This window comes from Sebastes fasciatus, chromosome 18 (genome assembly GCF_043250625.1).
Source record: "Sebastes fasciatus isolate fSebFas1 chromosome 18, fSebFas1.pri, whole genome shotgun sequence".
Taxonomy (NCBI): domain Eukaryota; kingdom Metazoa; phylum Chordata; class Actinopteri; order Perciformes; family Sebastidae; genus Sebastes; species Sebastes fasciatus.
Genome location: NC_133812.1, coordinates 10,077,223 through 10,092,391, shown reverse-complemented (window position 1 = coordinate 10,092,391; position 15,169 = coordinate 10,077,223). Strand labels below are relative to the sequence as shown.

Below are 15,169 nucleotides of genomic sequence, written 5' to 3'. Positions count from 1 at the left end.
TTTCGTTCTAATTGCATGAAGTTTCATGAAGTCAATGAGTAATCGTGGTAAATAATCGTGATCTCAATATTGACCAAAATAATCAAGATTATGATTTTTGCCATAGTCATGCAGCCCCCACAGTACACCCCATAACACCACGGCATGTTAACAATGCCTCCCTAATCACTGGCTCAGCTCCCTATACAACGAATATGCGCCCTGTCATGTGCCCTCGCTCAGTCAATGGAAACTGTGTTGTATAAGAATGCGAGCCAATAGAGTTTTAAAAGACAACATGGTTTGTGATGAAAGTTCCAGTCAAGTGAAAACTCGGACTTTGGATGATGAAATGCCAGAACGGACAGGCTACCTGACCGAGGGCCCCGAGACAAGTTTGATATTTGTTGCAGTCATTGCTGTTGTGGTTTAAGGTCATTCTCGGTGAGTGCTTGGAACAGAAGCCATCCAGTAAAAGTGAATAACAGAAACCTGCATTGTGTTTGTACTGAGCAGCTCTCGGTGTGAGTAAGTGTGACACTCTCTCTAGTTGGTCGCACGCACAACCGGGTGCTCCAAAAGAACTTGGATGCTCAGTCAACCCTCTCAAGGTGAGGCACAAATGAAATTGCACAGATGTTCTCTGAAAGGTTGCATTCATGCCGACGCAACCAAGAAGACCTGTGTCCAGATGATTCATTTCACTCAATTAGCCTTGTTTTTCCACCGGGGTTCATAATGTGGGTTAGACAGAACACTGGCCCTTGCAGTAACTCATATGAAATAGTAACTTAGCAATTTAATTAAAAGGGAAAGATGGAGAAGTGTTGCACACCCACTCAGTTCTAGTCAAATCCCCCACCAAGCATACAGTATGTTATCTACACCAGCCAGCAACATTGTTATTAGGATTATTCTCTTATGACATTGTCTTGCCTAAAGTCGAGTGTGTGTTTGTGTGTAGGTACATTTGCATGTGTGTTTTGGTTCTGCATATGCATGGCCGCACGTGCGTCTCTCGCACAATGACAGCGTCGTGTGTCGCGGGGTGGATGAATAACTCAACCCTGAGCCGAGTTTGACAATGACGTCCTCCAAGCAGGATGTTTGCTAATCTGTGATGCGGCCCGGTCCACTTTTACAATTTCGTGTGGCATACTGTTAAAAGAAACAAAAATAACTACAATCCCTATTGGCATGTTGCCTCTTTGGCACTATGACAAATAAGCCAATCCACAAATTCAAGGCTTAAGCTTGGCCTGAGTGATAAAAAAAAGTGGGCTTTTTTAAGCTTTACTCCTGAAGCATTTTATCTCTGTTCCCTATAAGCAGTTCTTATTAGAAGTAAGGAGTTGTTGGATTTTCCTTTCAGAAAGCTGCAGAGACTAACTTATAATAAGGAATTCTTGGATAGAAAAATAAAAACCACAGTAAGTAGTTGGACTCTCCATGTGGTTGTCAATCCATTTATCTAAATCCATTGTTAGTTTTGGAAGAATTCCTTGTGATTTGTGTGGCCGTATTGCTTTCTAGGGATGCACTGACCGAACTTTATCAGTCCCGATACCGATAGCGATACCTGGGCTTTGGGTATCGGCTGATAACGAGCACCAATCCGATACCAGTGTTTAATTAATAAGCTCTATATCTAATTGTGTGGAAGTGACTGAGATCATTCTTTTATGTGTAAGGCAACATCAGGCTTGACCACAATATTTCCTTTCTAACTTTGTAAACAAAATGTGACGAATAAATACATTAATATACATTTACTGAATTGATATTTATTATTACAATAATAAATTGTACAACAGCAACTTGGTGAAAAATCTTCAAAATGATCAGGAATTACAATTCAAGTGTAATGTAATCTTTTAAATGCAGCAATAAATTGGTCAAGACTTGAACAGGAATTACAATTACAGTATATAATGTATAAAGTATATAAACATAGAATTGAATTGAAAAGATCGACCCAATTTTCACGAAAGACAATCCAGCTATTTGAGTCGGTATCGGCCCGATATCAATATCAGTATCTGTATCGGTGCATCCTTAGTGAAGTGGAGAAAAATATCTGGCAAACAATGCTATCATTGCAACAATTAATGACAAAATTGACATTTAATTCAAAGTTTAGCTTTAGTCCAGATACTTTGGCGACCTTTTTTTGGTTATTTCATATAGTTTAAAAAAAATGCATGCACTTTTATTTATTTGCCCAATGCTCAAAATTGATGGAGGAAACATAAATGATCCAATCAGAGGCTGTTGCTATGGAACAATTTAGCTGCTGCCTCTTATAAATTTGAATACATCTGTTGGCTATAGAAACAATCCAGTAGCGACATTCAGTTGTAGCATGTTAACATTGAATTCATTCAAATATATGCCAATACATATGTGTTTTTTTGTGGCATGTACTGTAGATGTCCACGATTGGCTGCCAGCATCGCCATTGGCTTTTAAGTCGACCAATCAGAGCCGTCATCCCCACCACACACCTCCGTCTATTTCCAGTGGCAGAAAAACCGAGAAGCGACTGCCACTTATCACCGGAGCAGTTAATTGAACTAATTAGTTTATAATTATTAGTTAATTCAGTGTTGAACACATCTCATTAGTCCCTTCTTTCTGCCCCACTCACTTTATTTAGTGAACTCTGACGTGCCTTTTTCTATATATGTGCAGAGCTGACACTGACAGACTGAACTGTGAATGCATTTGTGACCACGTCAACCCAACAAATTAACATGAAGTTGCCTCCGAGGCGCTGTCGGAAACATCACAATGTTTAGTGCATGAATCATACCAGCGAGCGGGTAAATATGTCAGAGAGATTTTGGATTTCCGGTGATGCCCAGGTTACTGTGATGTGACATTTATGACACAGCCATCGGTTGTTGGTGAAAGTCATGTTTTTCATTTTTAAACAGAAATAGGCTATATTTGTGTTGAAGATCTTCTGTGTGGTGGATGTGAAGTATCCGTGGCACGTCAAGTTTCTTTTATATTTCTGACTAGAACTTTTTTGGTGAGAGGCGAGTTGAATATTCAGTTTTGCTGTGATTAAAGACTTTCTATTATAATTCAAGGTTAAATCAGCACAATGTCAAGCACATCAAGCTTCACCCACTCTAAAATAAAAAGTCTACGCAGGTTGCCGTGCACCTTCTTTATTTTGAATTACCTTTTGCTGAAATCTGCTATAGGGGCTGCACGGTGGTGCAGTGGTTAGCACTGGCGCCTCACAGCTAGAGGGTTGCAGGTTCAAATCTGGCTTGGGGCCCTTCTGTGTGGAGTTTGCATGTTCTCCCCGTGTTAGCGTGGGTTTTCTCCGGGTACTCCGGTTTCCTCCCACAGTCCAAAGACATGCAGGTTAGGTTAATTGTTAACTCTAAATTGCCCGTAGGTGTGAATGTGGGTGTGAATGGTTGTCTGTCTCTATGTGTCAGCCCTGCGATGGACTGGCGACCTGTCCAGGGTGTACCCCGCCTTCGCCCAATGTCGGCTGGGATCGGCTCCAGCCCCCCCGCGACCCCTAACGGGATAAGCGGTTGCAGATGGATGGATGGATGGATGAAATCTGCTATATTCATAAACTTGCCTTGCCTTTATGTGAAGCTGTCAGCCTCTCTGTGGAGGATTGTGGACAATATTGGATTTCGAAACTCTTGTGCTTTTTTGACAATAGCCGCTAAATGGTGCTGCAGTAGCGCTGGTGCCACTTTGGAATGAAAACGCCAATGAGTCCATAGCCATGGATGTATAAAGAGACTTTTGTAAATCAGAGGATCATTTTGTTACAGGTAAATGAACTTCCCAGTACGAACACTTACGAAGCCCTCATTTAAATCATTATGTCCTAAAAGTTGTCAAATTAACTAATAGCTGAATCCAGAGTTATTTTCCTCGGCATAATAAAGGTACATCAGACCAACAGGACTGCACCGCCCTGCATGATCATATGACATATTCGGTTCTGCCAGCTTCCTGCTAGCTGTATGCAGCTTTAATAACGGATATATTGGCTGTAATTTATCACTTGTCATCATCATCATCATCTGCAACCGCTTATCCCGTTTGGGGTCGTGGAGGGGCTGGAGCCGATCCCAGCTGACATTGGGCGAAGGCGGGGTACACCCTGGACAGGTCGCCAGTCTATCGCAGGGCTGACACATAGAGACAGACAACCATTCACGCTCACATTCACACCTATTTATCACTTTTATTATCTTATAATACACTCATGGGCTGTATGCTGTCAGCCTGTACCGTGGTGGATGTATTAACGTCTCTGTTCCCAAATAACCGGCTATCGGCCAGTAGCTAGTAGCATGACATAAACTGAATTTAATGTAGTTGGAGGGTATTTACTAACACGCAGGGCAAAAGCACAAGACACAACCTCTTATACATCCATGGTCTGTGCTCTATTGTACATCTATTTTGATTTTGATTTTGATTTTTCTAACTTTATGATCCTCTGGGAAGCAGTCAGGCAAAAAAGTTTAATAAATAAATACGTAAAGAGTTTTAATAGTATGCATATTTATAATATTTTTAATGTTCAACACAGGCCATTTTGGTAGAGACATTAGAATTATGACAATAGAATAGAAATCATTTTGTTTTACTTTTGTACGGCACTTTGTAAGTGGACGTTTTACTGGCGTCTGATAGTCACTTTCAGTCCAAAATTCAAAAGCGTAGCTCTGCTGCTGGGCGCTGACGTAGCAATGGAACGAACAATTGACTTTAATTTTTTTAAATATATGTTCTACAAATCTTGTCGGTTAACAGTTAAAAATCGGTTAACGAGGGTCGGTTATCGGTTAAGAAAATTGTTCAAAATTGGCCTCCCTAGTCAGGATTGTCACATTAGTAGGTTGGCACCATATTGACGTTCACATTTTGAGCAGGTTTAAAAACAGCCAGGGAGGATTGCTGCACCGGTAATGACATGTCAGAAAGCTATAACGGGACAAAGAAAAGAAAAGAAAAATGGGAATATAAATCCATACACATCTTTGTCACCTTTGACGATGTGTCATTGCCAGCATTGAAGTCCACGTAATTACACCTTTTATGCTTTTGTGGTCCCTTTAAGTGGCTTCCCTGTCATGTGACCTGACTTGGTGACAGGCTTCTGCACAACCGGTATTACCTCTGCACCCCCTAATTAAGACCTGCTTTTAGTTTCCAGCCATGTTATAATAAAGACTTCGGAGTGTCTCCGATTCTCTTGGAACATTTTAATTGGAGGTGAAAACAAGCATCGTGACTTGATTTGTTTTTTTAGTTTAAAATGCGTTCAGCTCCACACTTCTCCTTTGAATTATTTTGGAACAGAAGTCATGTCCCAGTTATTCTCGTGGTAGAGTTATTCCTGTTTTAGACTCGCTCTGCATTGATTGCAAAGAGGAGAGATAGATGTGCACACTTTACTCTTTTGTTTTTTGCCATTCACCAGGGTAAAGTGTAGGGAGGAACCGATCCAACTTTTTCAGTCCTGATACCGACAGCAATACCAGGGCTTTGGGTATCCGCCAAAACTAAGAGTAAACTTTGCTTTCCTAACTTTGAAAACAAAATGTAACAAATAAAAACATAGATATAAATAAATTGAATTGTTATTTATTATTAAAATAATAATTTGTACACTAGCAACTTGGCAAAAAGTGCTCAAAGTTAACAGGAATTACAATTCAAGTGTAAACATTTTTAATGCAGCAACAAATTGGTCAAATCTTAAACAGGGAATTAAAATTCCAGTGTATAATGTATATAGTATATAAACATAGAATAGAATTGAATAGATCGGCCCCATTATTACTGATAGGAGATCCAGCTTTTTGAGTCAGTATCGGCCCGATATCGGTATGGGTATTGGTGCATCCCTATTGAAGTGGAGAAAAATATCTGTCTAACAAAGCCATCATTGCAAAAAATTGTTTTAAAATTGACACATTTAATTCAAAGTTTAGCTTTAGCTCATACACTTTGGTGACCTTTTTTCTTTGTTATTTCATATGGTTTAAAAAATTGCATGCATTTAAAAAAAACAACTCCAAAATAAAAGCACTTTTAAATATTTTATATCAGCAATGTTATTAAGGCACAGTGAGTAAAATCTATGACATGCACATGATTATTTTGCAATTATCATTCTTAAACTTAATTTTGTTTGTATCGGTGCCGAAACACATCAATACCTAAAAACAGCTGCTAGCCGACATGCTAACTCTCTCTAACTCAGTTATTCTCAAAGTGGGGTTTAATGAAAAGTTTTCAGATTATTTCTTTTAAATTCTCAATATTCTTTTTATTTTTTACAAAGGGCTTCATAGTTCTAATCTATACAAATCTATAACCCTATTCTAGGAGACATACATGAGGGGTCTCCGGTATATTCTTCATCTTGTAAAGGGTCTTTGGCTGAAAAAGGTAATTGCTGCTACAGTAAATTGACACAAAATTCATGGGCATTAATTACTAATTTGCATGCATGTGAAGATATTTATGTGAGCATCATAAATATAATTTTCATTTTCCAGCTAACAAAAGCACACTAAAGTAGCAGTAGCACGAACCAGTTAAAGCTCGCCTTACTGCAGAGTTTCTTAGGCAACCATTTTCCTAAGAAAACTCCCTCCCCTCTCTTAAATTTAGCTAGTTTTAGGAGCAGTAACTCTGCTACAGTAAATCTTTTTTTTTCACTTATGAACTGCAGTTTAAAATAGCTGCATCAGCCAGGGAGGGGATTCTTTTGAGCTGTAATGTCATAACTGCAGCTCTGAATGTAAATTTTAACCTCCTGTGAACTGTAACAAGCCTGAGTTGTAACCTATACAGTATATACATACAGTACATATTTCCACTTAGTGTCTTCAGAAGACAGTCACGGGCAACTTTTGCCATTTCCGTCTACTTATATAACTTTGACCAGACGTTGCAGCACCTGAGGGAAGAGACATGACGGTGCTATTGTTTGCTCGCCACCAGCGCGTATCCTCTTGTTAAAACCTGTTTGAGGCGCTGTGACCGCTTGTCACCCACTGTCCCTCCTGCCTGGTTAATGAGGAAGTCACCGCGCCAGCCGGGGACCAGAGACTTTCTCCTCTTCTCACTACACACAAACACAAAGAGAGCATTGCATGACATCCTGTCACACAGCTACAGCAGGCCAACGGATGCTCCCAGAGGCTCTTTTTGTTTATGCTCTTCCTCCTCTGAGCCCTGTACTTGCATTTGCCTCGACTTTGTTCTACTAGTGCCAATTGTTTGCTCGTGTGTGTGTGTGTGTGTGTGTGTGACCTGTGGACCAGAGGGTGTACGTGGAGGTTTGAGTGTGCAGTGCAGGACAACTGTGCTCTTTGCTGCTCCAGGTCCTTTCCTTGCATGTCTATTGGAGGAGGCAACAAAGGCCCAGACGGCGTCTTTGAGGGGGCACAAGTTCCCTCGCTCTCTCTTTCCCCCCCTTGTTCCTTTTTTAGATGTCATAGTCCCGGCTCAGTCCAGGCTGGTTGACAGCAGCGCCGAGGCTCAAGCAGCTCAGCTCAGCACATTCGAGCAGGGGAGAAATAAAGCGTCCTCATCATGGACTATTCTCTAAGGCTATGTGGTGCCAGTGCTGAAATCAGGACAGCTAGAGACTCAAGGGGGTCTCGAGGATTTCTGATGCCTCGCATGAGCTGATTTGCTGGGAGTAGGCACAAGCTGTCGAGACGTCTCCACGAATGAATGTGGCGGTGATTGTTAGAGGTATGTTTTAGAGGCTGTTTAGCGTAATTACGCCCTGAAAGAGACCCAGGCTAGATTGGGCAACACATAAGATCTGTCGTTTTTTATCTACGTATTTGTTCAGAAGATGGCATCTGGATGAGTGGCCTGATAGTGGTCATGACATTTTGCACCAGTTAAAGGCTGACATTTAGCCATCACTGCTTTTTCAAATGACCCGACCTGGGCAGAAGATGGGGGTGTTAAAAATAATGGCTTATGAAACGTTGTTCCTTTGGAGAAGTGGTTGAGTCCATGTTTCCTTTTGTGCCAACAAATAGGACATGATTCATGATCAGTGTGATTTTACAGTGTACTGTGTCCCTCTTTGGGATATTGTGTGAAAACTAACATTTGAAATTCTAAAAGAAAGACATTTTTAGATGAAGAAAATAAATTATACTTCATATATTGGCCTAGACTCTTTTAGTGAAATCTGATGGGCTCTACTCAATTTAAGGTAAAACTCCATTCATTCATTCATTCATTCAATCATATTATTAAAACCGGAGTTTCTGTAAAAAACCTTATTACAACGCCTGAGCATTATCCACGTGATTCAAAATAAATAAATACATATTTTAATTTAATTTTGTAAATAACAAATTAAATATATAAAAAATAAATGTTAATAAATATTTTAAATGTTGCATGCATTTATATAAAAGTTTGATATTCAGGCATCAGGGATCAAGTCGAAAATATTCCCCAAATTTCCAAAAATGTAAAATAATTTAACATTTTAAAATATATATCCAAATTTTCAGAAAAAACAATAAAGTGTGTTGCTTATCTAATTTCATACAAAACTTAATGGAAAATGTTTATATTTTATATTATTTATGTAAACAATTTGAATGTATGAATTTAGTTAGGCCTAATGAGCGCATGAGGAAATATATTGAAGTGGACCTGAGCTTTTTTTTTTTTTTTTATCTTCGTTAGCAATAAAAATGATAAATGTTTGATGAATAAAATATTTAAGCCACCTATAAGTAGTGATAAAATATAATATAAAGACTAAGATTTGCACATTTGAAATTTTTTTGTCATTATAGAGATTCAAGCTAGATGAAGCGTAGTAGGGAGATTTTAACATACAAATTAAATTTAATAGATTTTTTTTATATTTTTCGTAAAGTTTCCCTCCTCTGGTTCTCTTGGATTATACAGAAAGCTTTTGAGCTTAACAAAATGATTACTAATGGATTTTTAAAATAATGTAATTGACATATAAAATGACAATGAGGATTTATGTGAGGTTTTTTTTCACAATTCCAATTACCCCTCTACAGCATGCAATTATACACAACAGAAAATGTATTTTTGACTTTTTATTCTGACTGACTTTTTTCTTAAAGTTAAAACATTCAAAAAGCCAAGAAGAGTTCTTTTATATTTGAACAGCTCTATTTTATCTGGCTTTTGCTCTTTAACTAGCTCACTCACAAAATCCTCCGGAAATCTTTTATTTCCTTTTTTTTTTTTTTAAAACTATGGTCTAGGGACCTGGTTTTAAATAAGGTTTAGCTGCATAGAGAAAGAGAGAAATCTGTCAGTGAGTCAGTCAAGGCTTACTTCAGAATATTGTTTAAATGGCTCCTTGGCATCAGAGCTGAAATTTTTCCGGCTGTTTCGCGTTGGACCTGCAGGTTTCAGAATAGAGAGATTACGTTATCCAACAACTTGTGCTGATGGTGAACTTTTGACCACCTCTCCGCCTGCTGAATGCTGCATGTGGGTGTATTTAATGTGTGCAGTCAGAAACTGAGAAACCATTTAAAGTGTTTGCCTTCTCAAAGTCAGCAGGGGGAAAGCTGCTTTTTCCACATATCCATCACTCTGCTGCTCACATCTATCATGTTTTGAATTCTGAGACAAAAACAAGTGAACCCATAATTAATATCACATCATTTATTCATCCTGATTCAGTTTTATTATTAGAACAGCACCACTTCACATGGTAATATCCCTCGTACAGTAAACCCTCCTGACACTATTATATGGTGTGTTACCGTGGGGTTTCGGGCCCTTTGTTCTCAGCAGGGGAAAGATATGTTTTGGGGAACACTGTGAGAGCTTTTTGCTTGGAAAGACTTCTTTTGTGTGCATTTACTATGAATCATGCTCTTGGCCCGCTCTTCTTATTCTGTTGCAAGTTCCTCTTTGACATGGAATTCCTCAAAGGTCCCTACTTATCAAAAGGCTTTTGTAAGTTTGGTAGGAAGCCTATTTTGATCAGACTCCCTCGGACCAATCTGCTTTTCAGTCTTTCAACACTTCTGCTGCTTCTGCTGCTTTCAAAGAAGCTGAGAGTAGACTGGTTTTGTCTTAAAATCTGCTTCCATTTTATCTTGAAAAATGTAACCAAATTTAATTAAAAGTAATTATAGTGAACATCACGTACAGTAAATGGTACATTTCTGCGAGATTATTTGCAAACAAATGTGAGTGTAATATATTGCTTGAGGAAATTGTTGCATTTAAAAAAAAAAGAAGGTTAATATTAAATTATTATTTTTATTATTATTATGATTATTTAAAAAAAAAAATTCATTTATTAATTTTTTTTCATCATTTTGATCTCAGTTTCATCACCATGAAATGCAAACATGTTTACAGTAATATAACTGGAATGGTGAATTTATTTAATTAATATTTCTTTTTAACATTTAATGTAAATGTGTTATCAAAAACTATAATAGGTTTGAATTAAATATAGACACAGCATATATTACTGAAAAATAATCGGTAAAGAAAACTAACATTAAATAAAAACAATTCTATCTAATTTGATAAATTTTTTATTAATTTGACATTATTTTGAAGGATTATTTCCTGCTCATACAGCGTAACACATTTTAAGAAAATATTAGTAAAAGAGCCGCTTTACAGCTTTATCATCTGGTCGCTTTGAAGATAGAAAGTAATTATTTTCGTATGTGGTGTGGAAAATGTTCATGCTCCGCTTCAGTAAAAAATGTGCCATATACTGTAGTGTCCTCCAAGCTTAAGAAAAGCCATTATGGCAGAGTTGTACATTGAGTTATTGATCAGCTAGCATGGTTTGTAATTAAGCTGCGAGCGTCGGTGGGAATTGATTGTTGAAAGTTTAAAAGAGACCAAAAAGGTCAGGGTGAGCACATTAGCGTCCTTTCTGCTGCGCAACGTAGAATGTCATCCAGTTGGATAGAGATGGGTGGACGATTATATGTGTACTTGTGCTATAAAGACGTGATTTTTCAGAAAAGATGAGAAGGAAAGCAAGAGTGATGAGAGAAATAATTCTTAAATTGATTACAAAATTGTCACAAATTATTTTGGCTTTATTAACTGTATATATGTTACTTCCCATGGTCCTCTTCTTCTACTTGCTCTGAGAGAATTTTTAAAGATATTTTTTTTACAATTTTTTAACCCTTTTCCTCATTTTGTATTTTGTCAACACATTGCTTGCTTTATTTATCCAGAAATATATATAAATAAATACAAATTTTAAAATCTAAACATTTTGAGGTAGATGCTTTAAGATGATACAAAGAAGATACATTTCAGAGCGAAATATCTGAAAGCTCAACCCGATGCGTTGCCAGAAATTTATATTTATATTTGTGAGTTGAATTTAAATTTAAGAAACCATTTAAGACATTTTCTCAGCGACGTAAAATACAAATTCTAAGATAGTTCGTCGTCACAAATGTGTTAAAAGCATCACATAGCGACTGCCCTGCTTTGTACCAATGCGTTAAGTTGTGATATAGATATTTCCATATCATTTTTGCCCTTTATTTTTTCACAAATTGCACACAGCAGCTCAGGCTGAAAAAAAATACATAAAATATTATGAGCTTATGAATAGTTCAGATGTTTTTCTCAACACAAAATGGTGGGTCATGTAACATACATGTAGAACCCTAAAATGTCTCCGAGTTCAACAACCAATGGCGCGCTGCGTCGCCTTTTTTACACCGGCCTATCACGGCTCAGTGAGCGACTTACTACACCTTACAGTAGAGAGGGCATGGTGCGCGCTGATAGGTTACTGGAAATTGCACCCCATTGGACCCCATTGGCCATGGCGCCTCGGAGATGTTTGACAGTAGAGTTACTAGGCTGAGCAGCAGAGTTGGCACCGGCTTCATACCCCCTGTGCAGTGCGTCAACCAATCACAAAGAGCCAGCACGGGGTGTTGTTATTATTGTGAACGGCTTAGGGGCAGGAAACTACCCTAGCACATTTCATCACTGTTTGCAGCCCATGATGTACTCCAGAACTGCAGCACCACATACCCCCGTGAGAATTTCTGTACACTTCCCAAAAAAACAAACCATACCAGTATTTTATCCGTCTGTTGCAGAACTTGGCGGTCCTCAAGAGATTTTTTTTTTCCTTTAACAGTATTGAGTCGTTTGGTGTTTCAAAGCCGCCGTGGTCCCATTGAACAAGCCTGCACCTCCCCACACTCCGTGCCAAAACCCCGAGAATGGGGACGTCGTGTGCAGTTTCATGGTCCCTGCCGGTGATGAGTTGTTCTAGGGCGCTCACCGACCCACCCCCAAAGAAGCCATAATTAGCTTTTCCATCAGGCATTCAGGTGTGTCCGCAACGGCTCCGAGGGAGGCGGCCATTGTTTGCTGACAAGTGGAGTTCTCTGCCTCCCCCCCCCACCCCGCCACCTCTCACTTTCTCTATTCTCGGGGCAAATGGATGGTATGCGGTGTGGCTGATTGGAGGTGAGAGCCATATCGGTCGCTGGAGATTCCCCCTAATGCAAACTCAAAACTACTGTGTATTCACTATTCACAGTCCGTGCCCACACAGTAATCAGATAGCTGGCCAGCTGACAAGCAGCGGCGGAGTGGAATGTGGAGAGAGATGGATGAAAGACAAGGCCGGTCTTTTGTGTTTACATGTGCATGTGTGTGGTGCTGTGCATCAGGCCAAAATGCAGCAGACATATTGTCAAAAATGGCATCTATTATTATTTTTTCCTCCCCATTTTGGTATCCAGCGTGTTTAATAACCAGGTCATTCTCCCTTCTGGCCATTAATTCCTCGATGCTATAACTCTGAAGGATGCGCCGCTCGGAGAAAAAAAAAGCCTTTTACCAAAGCGCGCTTCTGAATTGCACCTTATTTGTCATGTGTCTTTATACTGTATAATTTCAGCTACCGAATTAATTCAGAGCGGAGCACCCCAGTGTCAGTCAGGAGAATGGAGGGAGCTAAATGAGTGGATATTCCAGCCAAATAGAGGGGCAAGTGTCATTCCAGGTTAATTAAATCCCCGCTTTGAGTCTGGCGCCGACACAGACCTCTTTCAGGATGATAAAGACAAACTCCTTTTATTTCAGCTCGGGTGTCCAATACAATCACAAGTCTGATCAGTTTCCCACATTTAATGGCTAGCCCGCTGTGTAAAGCACATTATTCACACACACACACACACACGCACACCTTGCTTGTTCCACATTTCTGACAACAAATGCATCGCCACTGTTACTGATTACCTAAAGCAAGAACTGTGAAAGTCCAGACAAGTCCAGACAAGTCTCACGAAAAGTAGCTCTGCTGATCAAAAGGAGGATTTGCCACCTTTTCTTTACCTACATCATTATACATCTCATACTGTAGCTATACTGTTTATCTTTCCCCCCAGCATGGAATATGTGCCTTTATATACAACGCAGTCTGCGCTTTGTGCCAAATAGATGTTTACTACGCCTCACAGCCTGCAGCCTCAATGAAAATGCTCCGTAAATGCTAAAAGACGACAGTATAGGAAAGCTGGCTCCCTCTGTAATCACGATGTTCCACCCTATCTGTGTCTGCGGCTTATTACTTGAATCTCTTTTAGTGGAATTCTCGATAGGAGATTAACAAAGCCGCGCTGTTGGGTTATCCCTCCCAAGGCCGTAGAATAAGTTGCTAGCCTCCCGCTGATTTTCACACTCAGCATCCCCTCATGGTGCCTCATTAAGACTCTGAGAAACAAGCGCCCCCTCCCGACCCGACGCTACTGTAAGGCCAGGCCCAACATGGTGCTACTACACCACATTAAACAGCTCGCTGTGTGTACTGTGGCCTTCAACAGCACATTGGTTCGCTCCGAGCATGTTTTCTCAGATTGCGTTTCCCTGTTTTTCTATCTTTTTTTTCTTCCCAGAGAGGAAGACGAGGGCGGGTGGCGGGAATTTTTTCTAAGAGAGAGCGAGAGAGAGGGAGAGGGAGAGGGGCGGGTGTTGGGATTTGGGGATAAGCAGTTGTTTTCTCATTGAGCGACATTTGAAGGTCAACTCCTCGCCGAGTAGGGCACTTGTGAGAAGCCAAAGAATTTTATTTCAATATGAATAATGCATTGACAGTGTCTGTTTTCAGCCCACATCTCTTTTAGACGCCTTTTAATCTCATTCAGCTTCCCTTCATTGAAGGTCTACTAGTGCTGCAGTGTAAATTTACAGGTCAAATACGGCTAAACACGTCTTTTCTCACAATAATGTTAGTTTTTATCTCATTCCTAGTTCTCGCACGCTCTGGTTATTCCTCAGTACAGTATAGAACATGAGAGCTAATTATGTCCTTTTTTACATGCACTCGTCTCTGCTGCATATCTATATACACATCTCATTATGCCTCTGCTGAAATGTTTGATCAAATCTGTCACTTTCTTCTCTATCACATAATGAACTGTGTTTCTTAAGACTGGCCAGTGAATATTGTGTTCTCCAATCTTGCACTTTTTTCAACATTTTTTGTGTTCTGTTTCTTGTTGCTGATGCATGCATGTTTGGAAGAGAGGCAAATTCTAAACCCAAAATGTGGCGTTGTCTGTTTCTTTTTCTTGTTCTACAGAGATGTTGAAGGAGCTGAACCAGCAGCGCCGAGCGAAAGAGTTTACAGACCTGAAAATTATTGTTGATGGCAAAGAGTTTGAAGTCCACCAAAATGTTCTAGCTTCCTGCAGCTTGTATTTCAAGGACCTGGTGAAAAGGTTTGCCTTCGCTTTCCCTCCCACCAGCTGTTGATCCAATCTGTTCTTTTCGTAGGGCGCATTTGTGTCGCTTTTCGTTTTTCTTTTTCTTTTTTTTCTTCTTCCCTTCCCCTCTCTCTCTTGCAGGTGTGTGAAGACTTTGGTTCCTAACACAGGGCCAGCAGCCATTCCTTCCCTCTTCCCGCTCAAATGAATGTATCTGAAACTGGAGACAAAAAGGTCAACCCTCGTCATTACCTTTCCTCCCCATGTAGGGCAATTTAACCACATTTCCATTTTAATGAGCAGTGAAAATGTTCCATGACTGGGGATGCTTTAAAAACTCACCAAAGGGCCAAAACAAAAGAATCATACATTCTACACTTTGGGTGGTAATTTGCCAAACGCCACGCTGTCTTCTGTGGGCAGAGGGATTT

At 39.6% G+C, this 15,169-nt stretch overlaps 2 protein-coding genes across 9 annotated transcripts in view; one reads left to right on the top strand and one right to left on the bottom strand.

The window, feature by feature from the left end:
- The window catches only part of gzf1 (GDNF-inducible zinc finger protein 1), a 498,954-nt gene that overhangs the window by 231,620 nt on the left and 252,165 nt on the right, over window positions 1–15,169 (bottom strand). The window lies entirely within an intron of this gene.
- The window catches only part of klhl29 (kelch like family member 29), a 246,640-nt gene that overhangs the window by 145,345 nt on the left and 86,126 nt on the right, over window positions 1–15,169 (top strand). For all 8 annotated transcript variants that reach the window (XM_074615419.1, XM_074615418.1, XM_074615413.1 and 5 more), the window contains one exon: window positions 14,615–14,753. In XM_074615419.1, coding sequence (XP_074471520.1) covers window positions 14,615–14,753 — 139 coding nt within the window. The remainder of the gene's footprint in view (window positions 1–14,614; window positions 14,754–15,169) is intronic.